Source organism: Tarenaya hassleriana, unplaced genomic scaffold (assembly GCF_000463585.1).
Source record: "Tarenaya hassleriana unplaced genomic scaffold, ASM46358v1 Cleome10, whole genome shotgun sequence".
Classification (NCBI taxonomy): Eukaryota; Viridiplantae; Streptophyta; class Magnoliopsida; order Brassicales; family Cleomaceae; genus Tarenaya; species Tarenaya hassleriana.
The window spans coordinates 1,512,763-1,527,868 of NW_010960188.1; the positions used below are offsets into that span (position 1 = coordinate 1,512,763).

General features: G+C 38.1%; 3 protein-coding genes across 3 annotated transcripts; 1 reads left to right on the forward strand and 2 right to left on the reverse strand.

The window, feature by feature from the left end:
* Positions 1-403: 403 nt before the first annotated feature.
* LOC104800198 (beta-galactosidase 6) lies at positions 404-6,391 on the reverse strand. The gene is made up of 16 exons (XM_010522957.1): positions 6,166-6,391; positions 5,125-5,220; positions 4,762-5,034; positions 4,484-4,627; positions 4,287-4,381; positions 3,970-4,075; positions 3,791-3,875; positions 3,545-3,663; positions 3,259-3,423; positions 2,981-3,162; positions 2,658-2,749; positions 2,446-2,555; positions 2,234-2,341; positions 2,010-2,129; positions 1,763-1,908; positions 404-605 (listed from the first exon to the last, which is right to left on the reverse strand). Exons 1-16 carry the CDS (start codon positions 6,340-6,342, stop codon positions 488-490), a joined length of 2,136 nt encoding a protein of 711 aa, XP_010521259.1. The 5' UTR covers positions 6,343-6,391; the 3' UTR covers positions 404-487.
* A 3,408-nt stretch (positions 6,392-9,799) lies between these two features.
* Positions 9,800-11,160, forward strand: LOC104800206 (protein ATAF2). The gene is made up of 3 exons (XM_010522970.2): positions 9,800-10,086; positions 10,215-10,492; positions 10,587-11,160. Exons 1-3 carry the CDS (start codon positions 9,927-9,929, stop codon positions 10,992-10,994), a joined length of 846 nt encoding a protein of 281 aa, XP_010521272.1. The 5' UTR covers positions 9,800-9,926; the 3' UTR covers positions 10,995-11,160.
* Positions 11,161-11,480: 320 nt separating this feature from the next.
* On the reverse strand, positions 11,481-14,397 carry LOC104800215. Its single transcript, XM_010522982.1, has 5 exons — positions 14,290-14,397; positions 13,669-13,812; positions 12,627-13,576; positions 12,405-12,522; positions 11,481-12,307 (listed from the first exon to the last, which is right to left on the reverse strand). The coding sequence occupies exons 1-5, from the start codon at positions 14,314-14,316 to the stop codon at positions 11,738-11,740; spliced, it is 1,809 nt and encodes a 602-aa protein (XP_010521284.1). The 5' UTR covers positions 14,317-14,397; the 3' UTR covers positions 11,481-11,737.
* Positions 14,398-15,106: the final 709 nt, after the last annotated feature.

Below are 15,106 nucleotides of genomic sequence, written 5' to 3' on the forward strand. Positions count from 1 at the left end.
GAGCGGTGGATTATTTTGTCTTTTCTAATACTCTACTATACGTCGTTTTAGATTTTTTCGCAGTTTTTTAAAAAAATATAAAAAAGGTCACATATACTCTAATTAAATTACATTCTCATTGATAATCCATTAATAATCTATAAAGTTGAGTATTTATAATCAAAAATAAAATTAAAATTTTCTTAAAAATCATCTAGAAAATCTAAAACGAAATCTATTAATTAAGAAACAAAAAATATTCTAAAATATTCTCTTAAATGACAACTAATTAGAGACAGAGGATTATTAATTATGGTTATAAATTTTAAATTATATTACTGATTCAAATCGGATATTTTAATCTCGCATGTAAAATGCTCAACGTAATCCAAAATAACACGAATATATATATAAAAACCAAGCCCATAAAAAAGATTAAATAAACAATTTCCGCGTTTTTTTTTTAATGAATGGACCTAAAAGAAAGAAAGATCAAGGTGCTGATTGATTAGGACCAATTAACAGAAACTCTGCTCAAAGAGATCCCAAGAGGATCTCCGCCTTCTTCTTCAAATACCACCAAAAGATTCCCCGAATCTTTGAGAAATCCTCTCGGAATATGATACCTATATGTACAATATTAATTCATATCTCCAATAAGATCAATGATATGAACAGTTGTGTCCTTAGTCAAGTTTGTGTGCTCCAACAAAGAATTTGCCCTAAACGATGTGTCTGAAAATCCCGGAACAGTCTCTGTAACTGTTGTCCATGTCTCCGCAGCATCAAACCTCTTGACCATTGTTGTAACCCTTGTGTTCTTGGGGACGTTAGCCTGTCACCGATATCCCCTATGCTTAAGTCTCATTTTCCTCAAAACCCCAACTCTGGTTATGAATCTAAAACCCTAAAAAAGAATCGAAAAACTTACCTTTGCTGTCTCAAAAATCACGGTTCTGCAGTTCTGCAAGATGGCGATAGACTTGGGCCGCAACCGATACGCCTTGTTTCTGAACGTTACGGTAGCTACATTAGCGGCATTGTTGTTCACCAGGAAGGCGACGCATCCACTTGTAGCGTCTCCAAAGACATAAGCCTAAAACAATCATAGAGTTACGATGGATATGCCGACATACAAATTCGAAATGATAATATTATTGATAAAATGAGGGTAGTACCATATAAAAAAGAAATTACGAAAGAGATCGTATATTCACCTGTTGTAATGGGCCCAAAGAGAGAAGCGTATGCTTCCCCATTAGAAGAGGCTTCATGCAAGACTTAATGGCGGCGTGAAGCTCCTTGAGATGGCCGTATTTGGGCTGCCTTACCAAACCTGCATTATATAACATGTTCATATTTTTTCTGACACTGATGCATGCAACAATGGAGATTAAGCAAGAGATGATCTAGGGTTAGGTTAGGAGTGTATATGTGTATATATATATGTATAGGAGACGAACCGTATTCATCGAGAGGAGCCTGATCATAGTATCCTGTTATGAAATACGACGACGCGCTTCTTCCAAAGTTTGTTCCTCCATGGTACTGTAAGTTTATATATACATATATATACACACACATATCAACATCGATCTTTACAGAGAACGATGGATCATAGCTGGGCCTTGGAGAGTTATACCATGTAGTAGTTGATGTAGCTACCGTTCTTCGCGACGAAAAGGGCGACATGGAAGGCGATGTCTTCTGCTGATCTTATGTACGGCTCTCCTCCAAAAACTTGGAAACTTCATCACACGAGGCGGAAAAGTGAGTGGCTTGCATGGATTGAGAAGGCCGGCCGGCACGAGTGAGGAAAGAGACCCAATACCGTCCGATGCTTTGTCCATTCACCCAAACTTCACCTTTCCCCATCGTCCCCACGTTCAATACCAATGGATCGTCTCCCTTCGGTGTTTCAAACCACCTCTGCATATACATACATATATATAGCCATCCATTACTTAATATATACATATATATACACATACATATATATATATATGATATGATGTGATATTCTACTGTACCTGGTACCAAGTGAGAGGGCGGTTCTTGAGGACAACGCCCTTCGGGCTCCACTTGAGTGGCTTCACATTCATAACGTTAGTTCTGTCATAAATCCCAACCTTCTCCCCGACCAAACCCACCTGCAAACTACCCGATGAGATCTCTTCTGTTCATTCTAACGTACAAGTATTATAATTCATATATATGTATATATATATATAATTAAACCATGCAAGTTTTTCACCTGATAACCCCATTTCGATCCGCTGAAATCGTACTTTATTACCCCTGAACATATCATTTGCACCTTCCTCAGCCCAAACGTCCTCTTCTCCAAGAAAGCTCCCGAGTCCTTGATGATTAATGGGCGTTACTAGGGTTTCTTTTTTTTGGCTTGACAGGGAAAGAAAAACCAAGCGTATACGTACACCTATACGTATATATGCGTATACATACCGGGAGGCCAACCATGGCGCTGAGTATGGAAATGTTGTTCTGTCCTCTTGTTAACTGTATTGGAACATCCATTTTAACTACCTTGATGTCCCGGCTTCCATGTCCAGATCCTGCATATATATATATATACATACATACTCGCTATCATGTAAGAAAAGAAAAATCTATGCTTATAGTATCTTCTTCTGTGTTAAGCTAATGAATGTATGTACCTTTCCGTGCATTGTTGACGAATGCATGAACAACATGCCCCAATGATTCAATGTGAAGTACGGGCTTGACGCAAGGCGATTTCGGATTAAACCTGTTTCTCATTATCGAAATGTTGGAAATAACAAAAAAAGACCACCATAAACCAAACATCAACATCAACATCGACTTAGTCCCAAGTTTCCATCGTAAACCAGACGATAGAAAGAAAATGATCTAGGGGTGGGGCAAAGCTCGGCATTTTACATTGGTCGAACGCTCGATAAACTTACGGATTATCAGTAAAAAAAAGAAAAGAAAAGGATCTTTCAACTGACGTACGTACCCGATCGTATACCAAAGGTAATCAGTTGTGTCCTTAGTCAAGTTTGTGTGCTCCAACAAAGAATTTGCCCTAAACGATGTGTCTGAAAATCCCGGAACAGTCTCTGTAACTGTTGTCCATGTCTCCGCAGCATCAAACCTCTTGACCATTGTTGTAACCCTTGTGTTCTTGGGGACGTTAGCCTGTCACCGATATCCCCTATGCTTAAGTCTCATTTTCCTCAAAACCCCAACTCTGGTTATGAATCTAAAACCCTAAAAAAGAATCGAAAAACTTACCTTTGCTGTCTCAAAAATCACGGTTCTGCAGTTCTGCAAGATGGCGATAGACTTGGGCCGCAACCGATACGCCTTGTTTCTGAACGTTACGGTAGCTACATTAGCGGCATTGTTGTTCACCAGGAAGGCGACGCATCCACTTGTAGCGTCTCCAAAGACATAAGCCTAAAACAATCATAGAGTTACGATGGATATGCCGACATACAAATTCGAAATGATAATATTATTGATAAAATGAGGGTAGTACCATATAAAAAAGAAATTACGAAAGAGATCGTATATTCACCTGTTGTAATGGGCCCAAAGAGAGAAGCGTATGCTTCCCCATTAGAAGAGGCTTCATGCAAGACTTAATGGCGGCGTGAAGCTCCTTGAGATGGCCGTATTTGGGCTGCCTTACCAAACCTGCATTATATAACATGTTCATATTTTTTCTGACACTGATGCATGCAACAATGGAGATTAAGCAAGAGATGATCTAGGGTTAGGTTAGGAGTGTATATGTGTATATATATATGTATAGGAGACGAACCGTATTCATCGAGAGGAGCCTGATCATAGTATCCTGTTATGAAATACGACGACGCGCTTCTTCCAAAGTTTGTTCCTCCATGGTACTGTAAGTTTATATATACATATATATACACACACATATCAACATCGATCTTTACAGAGAACGATGGATCATAGCTGGGCCTTGGAGAGTTATACCATGTAGTAGTTGATGTAGCTACCGTTCTTCGCGACGAAAAGGGCGACATGGAAGGCGATGTCTTCTGCTGATCTTATGTACGGCTCTCCTCCAAAAACTTGGAAACTTCATCACACGAGGCGGAAAAAAAAGAACAGATCGATTAGCTTGCGGAACAAGAAACCTCTCGACTGTTAGAAATAGACGATCATGTGGCATATATATATATATTTTTCTAATATATATTTCATTGTCATTTTGTATAAATCATGCAATGTGATATCCTATTTATTGTTTAGATTTTGAATAAAATCAACTTTCGAAATTAATTACTCACAAGGATGACCAGTTCTCGGTCCACATCTTCGGCTTGTCGGGCGAGTTAGGCCCCGAGAACGTTTCTCCGCATCTCATCCCATTGCAGGTGTTGATCTACGAATCATATACACGCACATAAACCCTAATGCATATATATATACACATATATATATATAATCTGAGAGATATCAGAGATGTAGAGAAATGAGTACGGACAACGGGATCGGGGGCGTCGGGCTGCTTGCACATGATCCAAGGCACTCCGGTCTGAAGCCCGACCGCCATTTTGGCCGCCCACCTGACGTAAGCCGCTCCTCCTTGTGGGAAAGCTCCCTCCACGTTCCCGTACTCATTCTCTATCTGTAACCACACACAAAGCAAGCCCACCCTGTCTCATTCTCTCTTTTCCGGTTCGGTCCGAGCAAAACCGGTTCTTGGTTCCGTATATATACGTCATATCATAGTTAAACAGAAAGAATCGAAACTAATCAGACCTGAGAAAGTATGATTGGGCCTCCCTGAGAAGCGTATAAGCCCTCCGATTTCATCAAATTTACAATCTTAGTAGTGAAATTTCGCATGTAGAACTTGAAGGGCTCGTTGTCGGTCCGGTACACAATACCGGGAACGTCTCTTAACCAGACCGGGAGTCCACCGTAATTCCATTCGGCTTCTATGAACGGTCCGATCCGTAGGCAAACATACAGACCTTGGTACTGTACTTGTTTTATGAACTTCACCAAATCATTTCTTCCTCTGAAATCGTACTGTTTTATGTACTTTCGTTACAAAAAAAAAATCATGCATATAATAATGTTTATATGTAATAGATATGTTCGATATGTACATGGACCGACCTGTCCCGGTTTAGGTTCATGTAGATTCCAGAAAACGTAAGTTTGGATAACGTCGATCCCTCCTGCCTTTGCCTTGGCTATCAATGATGGCCACATCTGCATTTTTATTTGAAATTCGGAAAAATCATTCAAATTAATATGATTAATCATTGTTTAGGGGATTTAATCATGTTCTTTCTGTTCGCTTCGGGATCCCATTAGGTAACGAGTTGTTCTCACATGATTATATTATATATAGACCTAATTAATTAATTAATTAATTATCAAATCACATAGAGACACGATCGAAGTTATATATATAGATGACTTTGTATATGATTTGTTCTTAATTATGGTCACAAGCACATGATGAACCTGTTAATCATAACACGATATCATTAATCACATTTTGACCTTCTTATTTTATTTACTTTAGTAATAATAATAATAATATCGGTTAATCATCCAATTAAAAAAATACCCAAAAAAAAAAAGGGAATAAAACGGGGCCGTTTTGGGACCCGTCACCCAACAGAGATTTCGTGTTCCCTGTGTATCATAGTTTAAAGCTGCAAACAAAGCAAACACTCAGTGGTGCATTCTCTGCTCTTATGTTTTGCATGATCTGTACATACATACATACATACATACATACATACATACATACATACATACATACATACATACATACATACATACATACATACATACATACATACATACATACATACATACATACATACATACATACATACATACATACATACATACATACATACATACATACATACATACATACATACACATTCTTCATGCTCAACAAACTATCTCCTACATTTGCAATCTTAACTAACATTCCGGCGATCGAATGTGTACACTCAGAAAATGGCTCAAAGGAGATACTGAAAAAGCCATGGAGATGAGCTTCTGGATTCATTATCCATTATGTCCGAACTCAGAGCGGAAAAGAAACTAAAACTTAAAAAAAGAATGCCCACACGTATATGCACACAAATATACACGCATATATACGTACGTATATGTACGATATGATGAAATTACCTGGGGAGTGCTGCGAGGATAATGAATGGAACCGGAGAAGAGAAGCTTTCTCTGGCCGTCGATAATCAGAGACCTCCCGTCGTACGTTACTCTCCCCGCCGCCGCAGCTCCGCCGCCGCCGATGAGAACCAGAAACACTCCGATAGCCCACAAGAGCCCGGCCCGACCCGACTCCATTTTCTTCGGCCAATTCTCGATGCTGTTACAGGAATGGAACAGAGCCCCGATTCAGATATGGGTTTACTCAGCAACTCCTGTCCGAAAAGGGCAATGTATTTATGGGTGTACGTGTATATACACACATCCTGGGTGTACGTATATGTGTATGTTTTGGTGCATCATGAGGAATCTTCTGAATGTGTGATGATTACTGGGAGTCATTAAAATAAAGGCGTTGAAAAGGCAACGGAGAAGGGCTTATTACATGAATGCTTTCCTTATTTTAGAAATAAATTAATTACACAACTTTGTCATTAGTAGAAATCTTAGATAATGTCCCATTTTTTGCATATTGGCTAATAATTTCATAAAATGCTAATAATTCCATAAACAGTTCATAACATTTCAGATTTACCTTGATTTCATTTATTTTCAAGCTCATATTTTCGACTTAAAAAGTTATATTCATGATTTAGATTTGGCTTCGATTCAATTTTACTAAAAAACATTTTTTTGTATCTTTAAAATTTTCAACATTTTCGTATTTGATTAGTCTCTTCAAACGGGGTTATACTCTTGATTTTAATATTTAATTGGTTTTAATTTTGCATGGAACCCAAAAAAAAATTCGCGTGTAGGGTTGAAAATAATTTCCGGGAAAATTAAAAATTACACTTTTGCCTTTGCGTCTCTGTTTGGGAGATTGGATAAGTTTAAACAGAATATGATTGGGTTAGCAAAGCGTAGAAGACAGAGAAGTTTATAACGTAAAAGAAATGACAAAGCTCGCAGATGGGCCTTCATGTTATAGGGCCCATTCTATTGGGCTTTCATCGTGTAATATATATATATACACACGGTCCTAATAATCTTTTATTCTTAACGATAATATTAATACACACACTGCGTCAAAATTTATATTAGGTTTCTTCAAATCAAGAAACAAACTCATGAAAGGCCTTCCTTTTATTATTATTATTATTATTATTATTATTATTATTATTATTATTATTATTATTATTATTATTATTATTATGTGTAAAGACTAAATACTAAAATAGAATAAAAAAAAGAATAAAAGTTACAGACATAATAGATGATGATGTTAGCAATAGTAAGGTTTTAAAGCCGACAATAAGTACCAAGTTGTCTCTCCGTTGTCGCAAATATATTACATCTTTTACCCAAAAAGAAAATATATTACATCATTTCATATATATATATATATATATTATCATATATAATCCCTAGAAAACAAAACAAAATCTTATGCAAGTCAATTTTGGCAGCTCGCAGAAATTAGGAAACTTCCTATCTTTAATCATACACACCGCTCGCGACATAAAACGAAAAAGAATTACACTTTTAAAAAAGAGATTATGTTATAAAAACATATATGTACGTTGTAAATTTATTGTGAAATAACTGATGCAAATTCAATTCCATTCCATGCGAAAACCAACTAACGAATGATACTTTAATATTCGTATTTTATAACTAATGAAGATAATGGTAGAGAATATCAGAATAATATTAACTGGTGGAGGGATGATGTAGTAAATGAGACATGTAATATTCAACATTAATATATATAACAATGACGGACCAATACAAATTATTAATTAAGTTTGTCCATATATATAGAAAAGTTTGTATGTTGAAGCTGACGTTTTCAGGGAACATTCACCGTTTTGTGATCCATCTTTTGAATGTTTGTTGCTCTCTCTCTCTCTCTATATATATATATATATATATATATATATATATATATATATTGAATTTCATATATAACAGACAAATTAATATTTCTTTTTTTTTTATAGTTATTTACTTGCACAAACCAAGACTATTATTCACTTAGCATCACACGTTTGTATGACTTGGAAACTTCACCATATGATTCTTTATATCGTTTCTTTTTATTAATAAACCCTATTCTATGCATTTATTTATACAAATTACGTTAAACATGGTTTGGACCTATAATTTCTTTTTTTTTTATAAATATTTTAAAAAAACTCTTACCACTTGGTTATAAAATACTGTTTCTTATTCAACACATTGACCAAAAAGTAATTAAATAACTGAAATAATTGAATGAAATTACATGTTTTGAATATTTGGTAAAACATCAAATAATTATGATTGTGGTATTGGTATATATATATATATAGTTTTGTATGTGGTGTATTCTAATATTCCTAAATAAATTAAACAACGCCTACCTTTGACTCCTACAATTGAATATATAAACAGTAGTGCATATATATATATATATGTGTGTGTGTGTGTGTCATGGAAAGGCATTGAATCAAATTATAAACTATTATGATTTTATAATGAATTGTTATTGTGTGTGACTGCATGTTATGATTACATTAAAATAGGAAGTGCTTACTAGACGGGGGACATTTATATGTCATAGCTCACATCATTCTCATTCAGCTCGTTTTCTCACCGGCGTATCATTATTTTACGTGCAAATGACAAAAAAAAAAGTGTATTATAAACTATGGTGAATTCACTTTTTTTTCCAATAAAAATATATTTCTAAGTTATTTGAAATAATACATATTTATACATAAAACAAATTATATGTATATATTTGAAAGCATATACGATTGTTCTATATATTGAGGTATTTATTCTTATAAACGAGTATACAATTATAGGCTATGACTATAATTGGTAAATGACGACTTTTTATAAGTGTATTTCGAAGTATTTTATAAAATTTTAGAGGTAAACAATTACAGATAATTAGCTTAATGGGTTACCAAAAAATACACAAGTAACATATAATAAAACGAAAAATGATTTTGTAACCAAACACACAAAAAAAATAAAAATGTTGCCGAGTCGGCTCTTCATTGTGCACGTGGCGGAAAGCGAGCAGGTCGGGCAGTCGACTTAGATAATGATGACGTCATGTGAATGACGTAAGCCAAGTAGAGAACGAGAGCGAGGAATCTCCTACGGAAGGCTCACCGAAACATTCTACACTAAACCACTTGCAAATAGGATCGACTTCCCCTCCAAGTAAAGTCGACCTCTCATTTTACTGTTGAATAATTATATTATCATTTTATGCTAATCTATCGAATCAAAGGTGTTAAACTAATTTATTTAATGAAATTTAACCAATTATAGAAAAAAAAATAAAAGGAAAACTTATAAAAAAGCAGCAGATCAAAGTTTGACTAAGACTGGAAAAACGGTCAACGATCCATAGGAAACTTTGTATGTAGACAATCCTTGCAAGGTGCGGGTGACGGAAGCGATGACATCATCACCAGCCGCACGAGTCCTTACCCAATCAGATCCGGCCACGTGTGCAGCCAGTAGGCTGCGGTCAGCGTGGAAAAGAAAACGGTCGGTTTTGCCGCACGTGCCTGAAAATTCCGCTCGCCCCTTTTTTGTTCTTTTGTAAGAAAATAAACTTAATTCACTAATTTTCCCCTCTTATAAAAGCTTGGTGCTCTCACTTTCTGCTCCTCGTTTCAGATCTTCATCAGCCCGGAAAAACATCGGAAAGATCGAATTGAATCTGATTTTCAAGATACATTTTGTTCCGCCAAAGAAAAGAGGGGTAATTTCGGGAAATGAAGGCGGAGTTGAACTTGCCGGCCGGTTTCAGATTCCATCCGACAGATGAGGAGCTCGTAAAGTACTATTTGTGTCGGAAATGCGCATCGGAGCCGATCACGGTTCCGGTTATCGCCGAGATTGATCTCTACAAGTTCGATCCTTGGGACCTTCCTGGTAAATCTAAGACGGGTCTTGATTGATTTGCAGAAATATCAACTGGGCACTTCTGGTTTTTCAGATTCAATTGGAGTTGGGAGATTCCTTTGTTCTGAATCTTGTCCCTTTCGTTCTGTGTTTTTCAGGGATGGCTTTGTATGGAGAGAAAGAGTGGTACTTCTTCTCGCCCAGAGACCGGAAATACCCGAACGGTTCGCGACCAAACCGGGCAGCGGGAACCGGTTATTGGAAGGCGACCGGTGCGGATAAACCGATCGGTAAACCGAAGACGATGGGGATCAAGAAAGCACTCGTCTTCTACGCGGGTAAAGCTCCCAAAGGGATCAAGACCAATTGGATCATGCACGAGTACCGTCTGGCTAATGTCGATCGGTCTGCCTCTGTAAACAAGAACAACTTGCGTGTAAGCTTTTTCATCATCATCATCATCATCTCTCTCTCTCTCTCTCTCGATCGAGATTTGGTTACTAAACGCTTTCCGTCGTTCTTTGTTGCAGCTTGATGATTGGGTATTGTGTCGGATATACAACAAGAAAGGGACAATGGAGAAGTACTATCCTACGGAAGAGAGGTCGGCGGCGGGGAGGGAAGACCAATCACATTTCGACACGTCGTCGGATTCGTTCCCGACGGCGCAAGAGGATTCGAGCAGCTCGGGTCACGTGATATCACCGGATGTCACGTGCGAGGACAACAGGGAGGTTCAGAGCGAGCCCCCCAAGTGGACGGAGCTCGAGAACGCATTCGAGGCCTTCGACAAGTCGCTGTTCGGTTCGATGGAGTTCATGCAAAATGACGCTTTTGTCCCTCAGTTCCCGTACCAGACCGACTTCTTCTCCCTGTTCCAGGACCCGCCGCCGGAGCAGAAGCCCTTCTTGAGTTGGAGTTATGCTCCACAGGGGTAAAAGTGGAAGATCACACGAATGTTGCTGTACATCTTTCCAAGCTTAAGCTAGTAAATGGGAATGTGTAGTAGGACCATCAAATCAGTAGTAGTATCATCCACTCGTTGTCCCCAGCCAGATTCTTGTTGTTCTGCAAAGAAAGTTTATGAGAAAGATATATTCATTATGTAAATACTTGTATCATCAAAGACCTAACCTCAAATATTTTTAATGAGGGCCAATGGCTCATCTGGTCTATAAGCATTATCTGGCATTCCGGGTATTGCAGCAACTAGTGAAGTGACTTGCCTTGGTTACTGCAGTGATGATTCAGAATGTTGCAGCCGCGGATTCTTCTGTTCATGACCATCTTCTACATCGGCTTTCCTCTGTTAAAGTTGATGGTTTCTGGAGTGAACCCAAGGATCAAACCTGAAAATAAGTACAGATCAACCAAGAACACAAGAACATAATGGTTCGAGGTGTTGCCCTTCCTCTAATATTTTGATCAAATCTCTCTCTTGATGCCATTCATATTCAGGGGTTTACCCCTTATATACAATGCCGAAGGTGGGTAATGTCAGTAGGGTTTCCCCCTAGATGTACATCACCAATAATGTAAAGATAAACCTAAGTACTTGATCCTAGTCTTCTTGAAGATTCGAGTTCCAATCCGACATCCGCTGCCTTCTCCGTGCCATCGGTTGTAGATGGCCTCGCTAACTTCTTCCCTTTGCGTTATCGAGTGTATACGTAACTCAGTGTCAGTTTCTTTCTATTTGGAGAGCCACTTGATCGTGCTTTCTGGGTTTAATCTGCATTTCACCTACTGGATCTTGTTTCTCTGCGGGGGGATCCAGTTTTTCTCGCTGGCATTTCTTTTCAGACAGACCTTTTTCTACACATATCAGCTCTTCTTTGTTAGAAATGTGGGCTACTGTTTCGGTGGATCGGTTATCTGTTTCCATCTCCTCACTGACTGAGGAATCACTTGTCAGGCCACCCGGGACAAGCAAATGAAAAGCTTGCCCATCACAAAGCTTCCTTTGCTTCTGTTCATGAAATGATTCCCCCAGTTCTGCGGCTTCCATGGCTGGAGATCTTTTCACTTTTGTTTCCTCGACGATTGGCTTTGTATGAGAACCAATCTCTCCTGTTTTGCAAGGATTCTTCGCTTTCTTAGGACCCTCTGGAAAGAGTCCTTTTCCCATGCTCTCCACTCCATTGCCCCGAGATTCAGAATTAGAAACCTGAGCTATGTCAAAGGAATCGATAATCTCAAAGAGCTGCCCCTGTATCTTGTGTACAAACTTCCACAACTGTTTGCAGCTTTCCTGTATAACAGTATAAGAGGAAGAAAAAAAATGTTGGACCGACTTTTATCGGGTTAAAGCACATTAGGGTGATACTTAATTGGGATTTTGGCATCACCTTTGATAAAGGCAGTGAACCAAGACGAGTAACATCATGCTGTGCGTGAAATGGGCTATATTGGGCTGAAACATCTTCATTCTGCTCTTTGCTCCTCATGCATTGCTTTAGCATTTTCCTATCAATTCAACCCCGAAGAGAAATCTTGAAATGTTAAACCAGCTTTACAAATAATTTTATCAGGGAGGACAAAAAATTTGTAAAAAGAGTAGGAAAACTCACTCTAGAGCAAGGATATCACTGCATGCTTCAGTTTGCTTTTCACAAAGTCTCTTATATTCATCTCTCCCCACTTCCGCTTCATTTCTCTCTAATTCTCGGAATGCTCCTTTCACCGTATCAACCGATGTATGCAATCCAGTTTTTCCTTGCTTTGAAGTTATACTCGTTCCATCATTTGCATCCTCCATCAATGCATCACTCTGCTCGCACCGATCTTCTACCTCATCCACTTCATTTTCTTGATCTTGTTTCTGCTGGCTTTCATCAACTCTATTGTTTACTTCGAAACTCCCTTCTATCTCCTTATCCTCAGAATTCACTCTACCTCCTTCCACCGGCATTTGATTTTCTCGATATTGCCCACCGCCAAGTTCTTCCTTCCCTTTTTCCTCTACCAGCAATTCACAATTGTGCAGAGTTTGATTCTCAAGGCCTTCAGATTGCAAAACAGCAATGTTTTCATCTTTTTCTGAGAGAAGTTGCGCTGCGGTTGTCAATCTATCTTCTTCCAGGGATTCATCTCTGTTCTTGGCTTCAAGTACTTCAAATCTCAAAATCTCACCACTTGCTTTGCCCTCTGCATGGGTTGCTGCTCCAGTAATCAAATCCTGTTCTTTCAACAATTTACCCACGTTTTCAACCTTATGCTCCCCATATTCCAAAATATTAACGTTTTCCTCTTCCTTCTTATCGGTCATAACTTCAATCACCAAGTTCTTATCGACCTCTATTTCTGTAACATAAGCAGCATCATTATCCCTCGGCAGCGTGTAACAGTTGTTACCGTCACAAAGAATCTCTTCTTTTTCCGCAAGCTTTGCTAGATGATGACTGAGAAAGCTCGTGTGAGCATGTGGCAAGTTGTTGTACTTGGATTTTATAAACTGTGATATGGCTTCTTCATTCGAACCCCCTACCTCATTCAACTCCGTGATCGCCTCATGTATCATCTGCACAAACCTTGTATTAGCGTAAGAAAAGGCCAGAGCCATTCATGCGCGCACAGAGAGAGAGAGAGAGAGAGATCAAAACTTATACTCACAGCACCATATGGAGGGTGATCAGGAGTACCGGAAGAACAGAGGTTCAACAGTTTCCGCTGAAGGAGCTTCGGATCAGGAAGAAACAGGCGTTTCGATCTGGCCACCTCCACCACAAGGGCTCTCAAATTCTCAACTTTTCTTTCCTGTACTCACCATTAAGCGCATTGTGTAAAGTAACACAGACAATTCTTCATTAACTTAGCTTGTTGGAGTTCAATGCAAAAAAAAAACCCTACAAAAAAAGAGGAATCCTCTGGAACAAAGAAAGTGAGGCCTCGATCTATTCGTTCCAAATAGCGGACTCGTGTCAGTGTGCTTTAGCGTAGGAAAGATCAAAATCCACTCTCGGAATCAAACCAACACTAAATTCCAGAACAAGTCTCTCCTACAATGTATTATATTGACCAGAAATACAAAAAAAAAGAAAAAAAAAAAGAAAACAGCGATAGAACCACTGATTAAACAAGTCTCCCTAAATGCATGAATTTCGACGACAAACGCATAAAAGCGAATCAATGTGACAAACGAGAATATCTCGGAAAACCCTCGATATACGGGGAAAAAGAATGGTAGAAATTCACGAGGAGAATAGAAAGAGATAAGAAGCGGGAAATGCTAACCATGGAAGCTGCATCAGAAAACGCCATTAAGGAGGAGGAGGAGAGGAAGAAGCGAAACCTTGGCCGTAGAATCTCTCCTCGATTGTGGAGCTTCGAGTGTATACTAAAAGCCCCCTGAGGAGGGAGAGTTCAAAAAAACGGCGATGACTATTCTAATCGCTTAAAGATAGTGGAGAATATTTTCTTAATATTACCGGAAAACACCCACATATTTCTGAAATTTCGAGTATCACCCCGATACATTATTTTCGACAAATTTGGTACATAATTAAAGAATTTAGATATATCACTGAATGTGAGTGGTGACTATGCATAGACATGCATATATACATCAAATTGGCATTTATATATATATACTTTGTAAAAAATGGGAAAAAAATATTTAAAATGACCAATATGCATTCTAGAGATAGTAAAGGTTCCGAATTATTATCGAATTGAACGAGAAAACCCGATTGGTTTTGAATTCTAAAAACTTGAAATAACCGAATAAATACGTAGTATATCATATGCTATATTTAAGTAGGTAAATTATCATAAGAGTTGTTCATGTAACCTTGTTATTGGAACTATACAACTAAATTCAGTCTTTCACATGTAAATGCTTTCTTGCATTGCAAGTGATGAGAATGTAAAAGGACACCGAATACAATCACAGCTGAAGACAGATCTTTCTCCGCAGGTTTTGGCGACAAGGATCTTCTCTACGGTCTTTACAAAAAGACAAATACCAATGTCATGCACAAAAATGCTAATGACCCTTTACATAATCAATGAAGTGAACTGCTGCTTGTTTTTTTTTTTTTTTTTTTTTTTT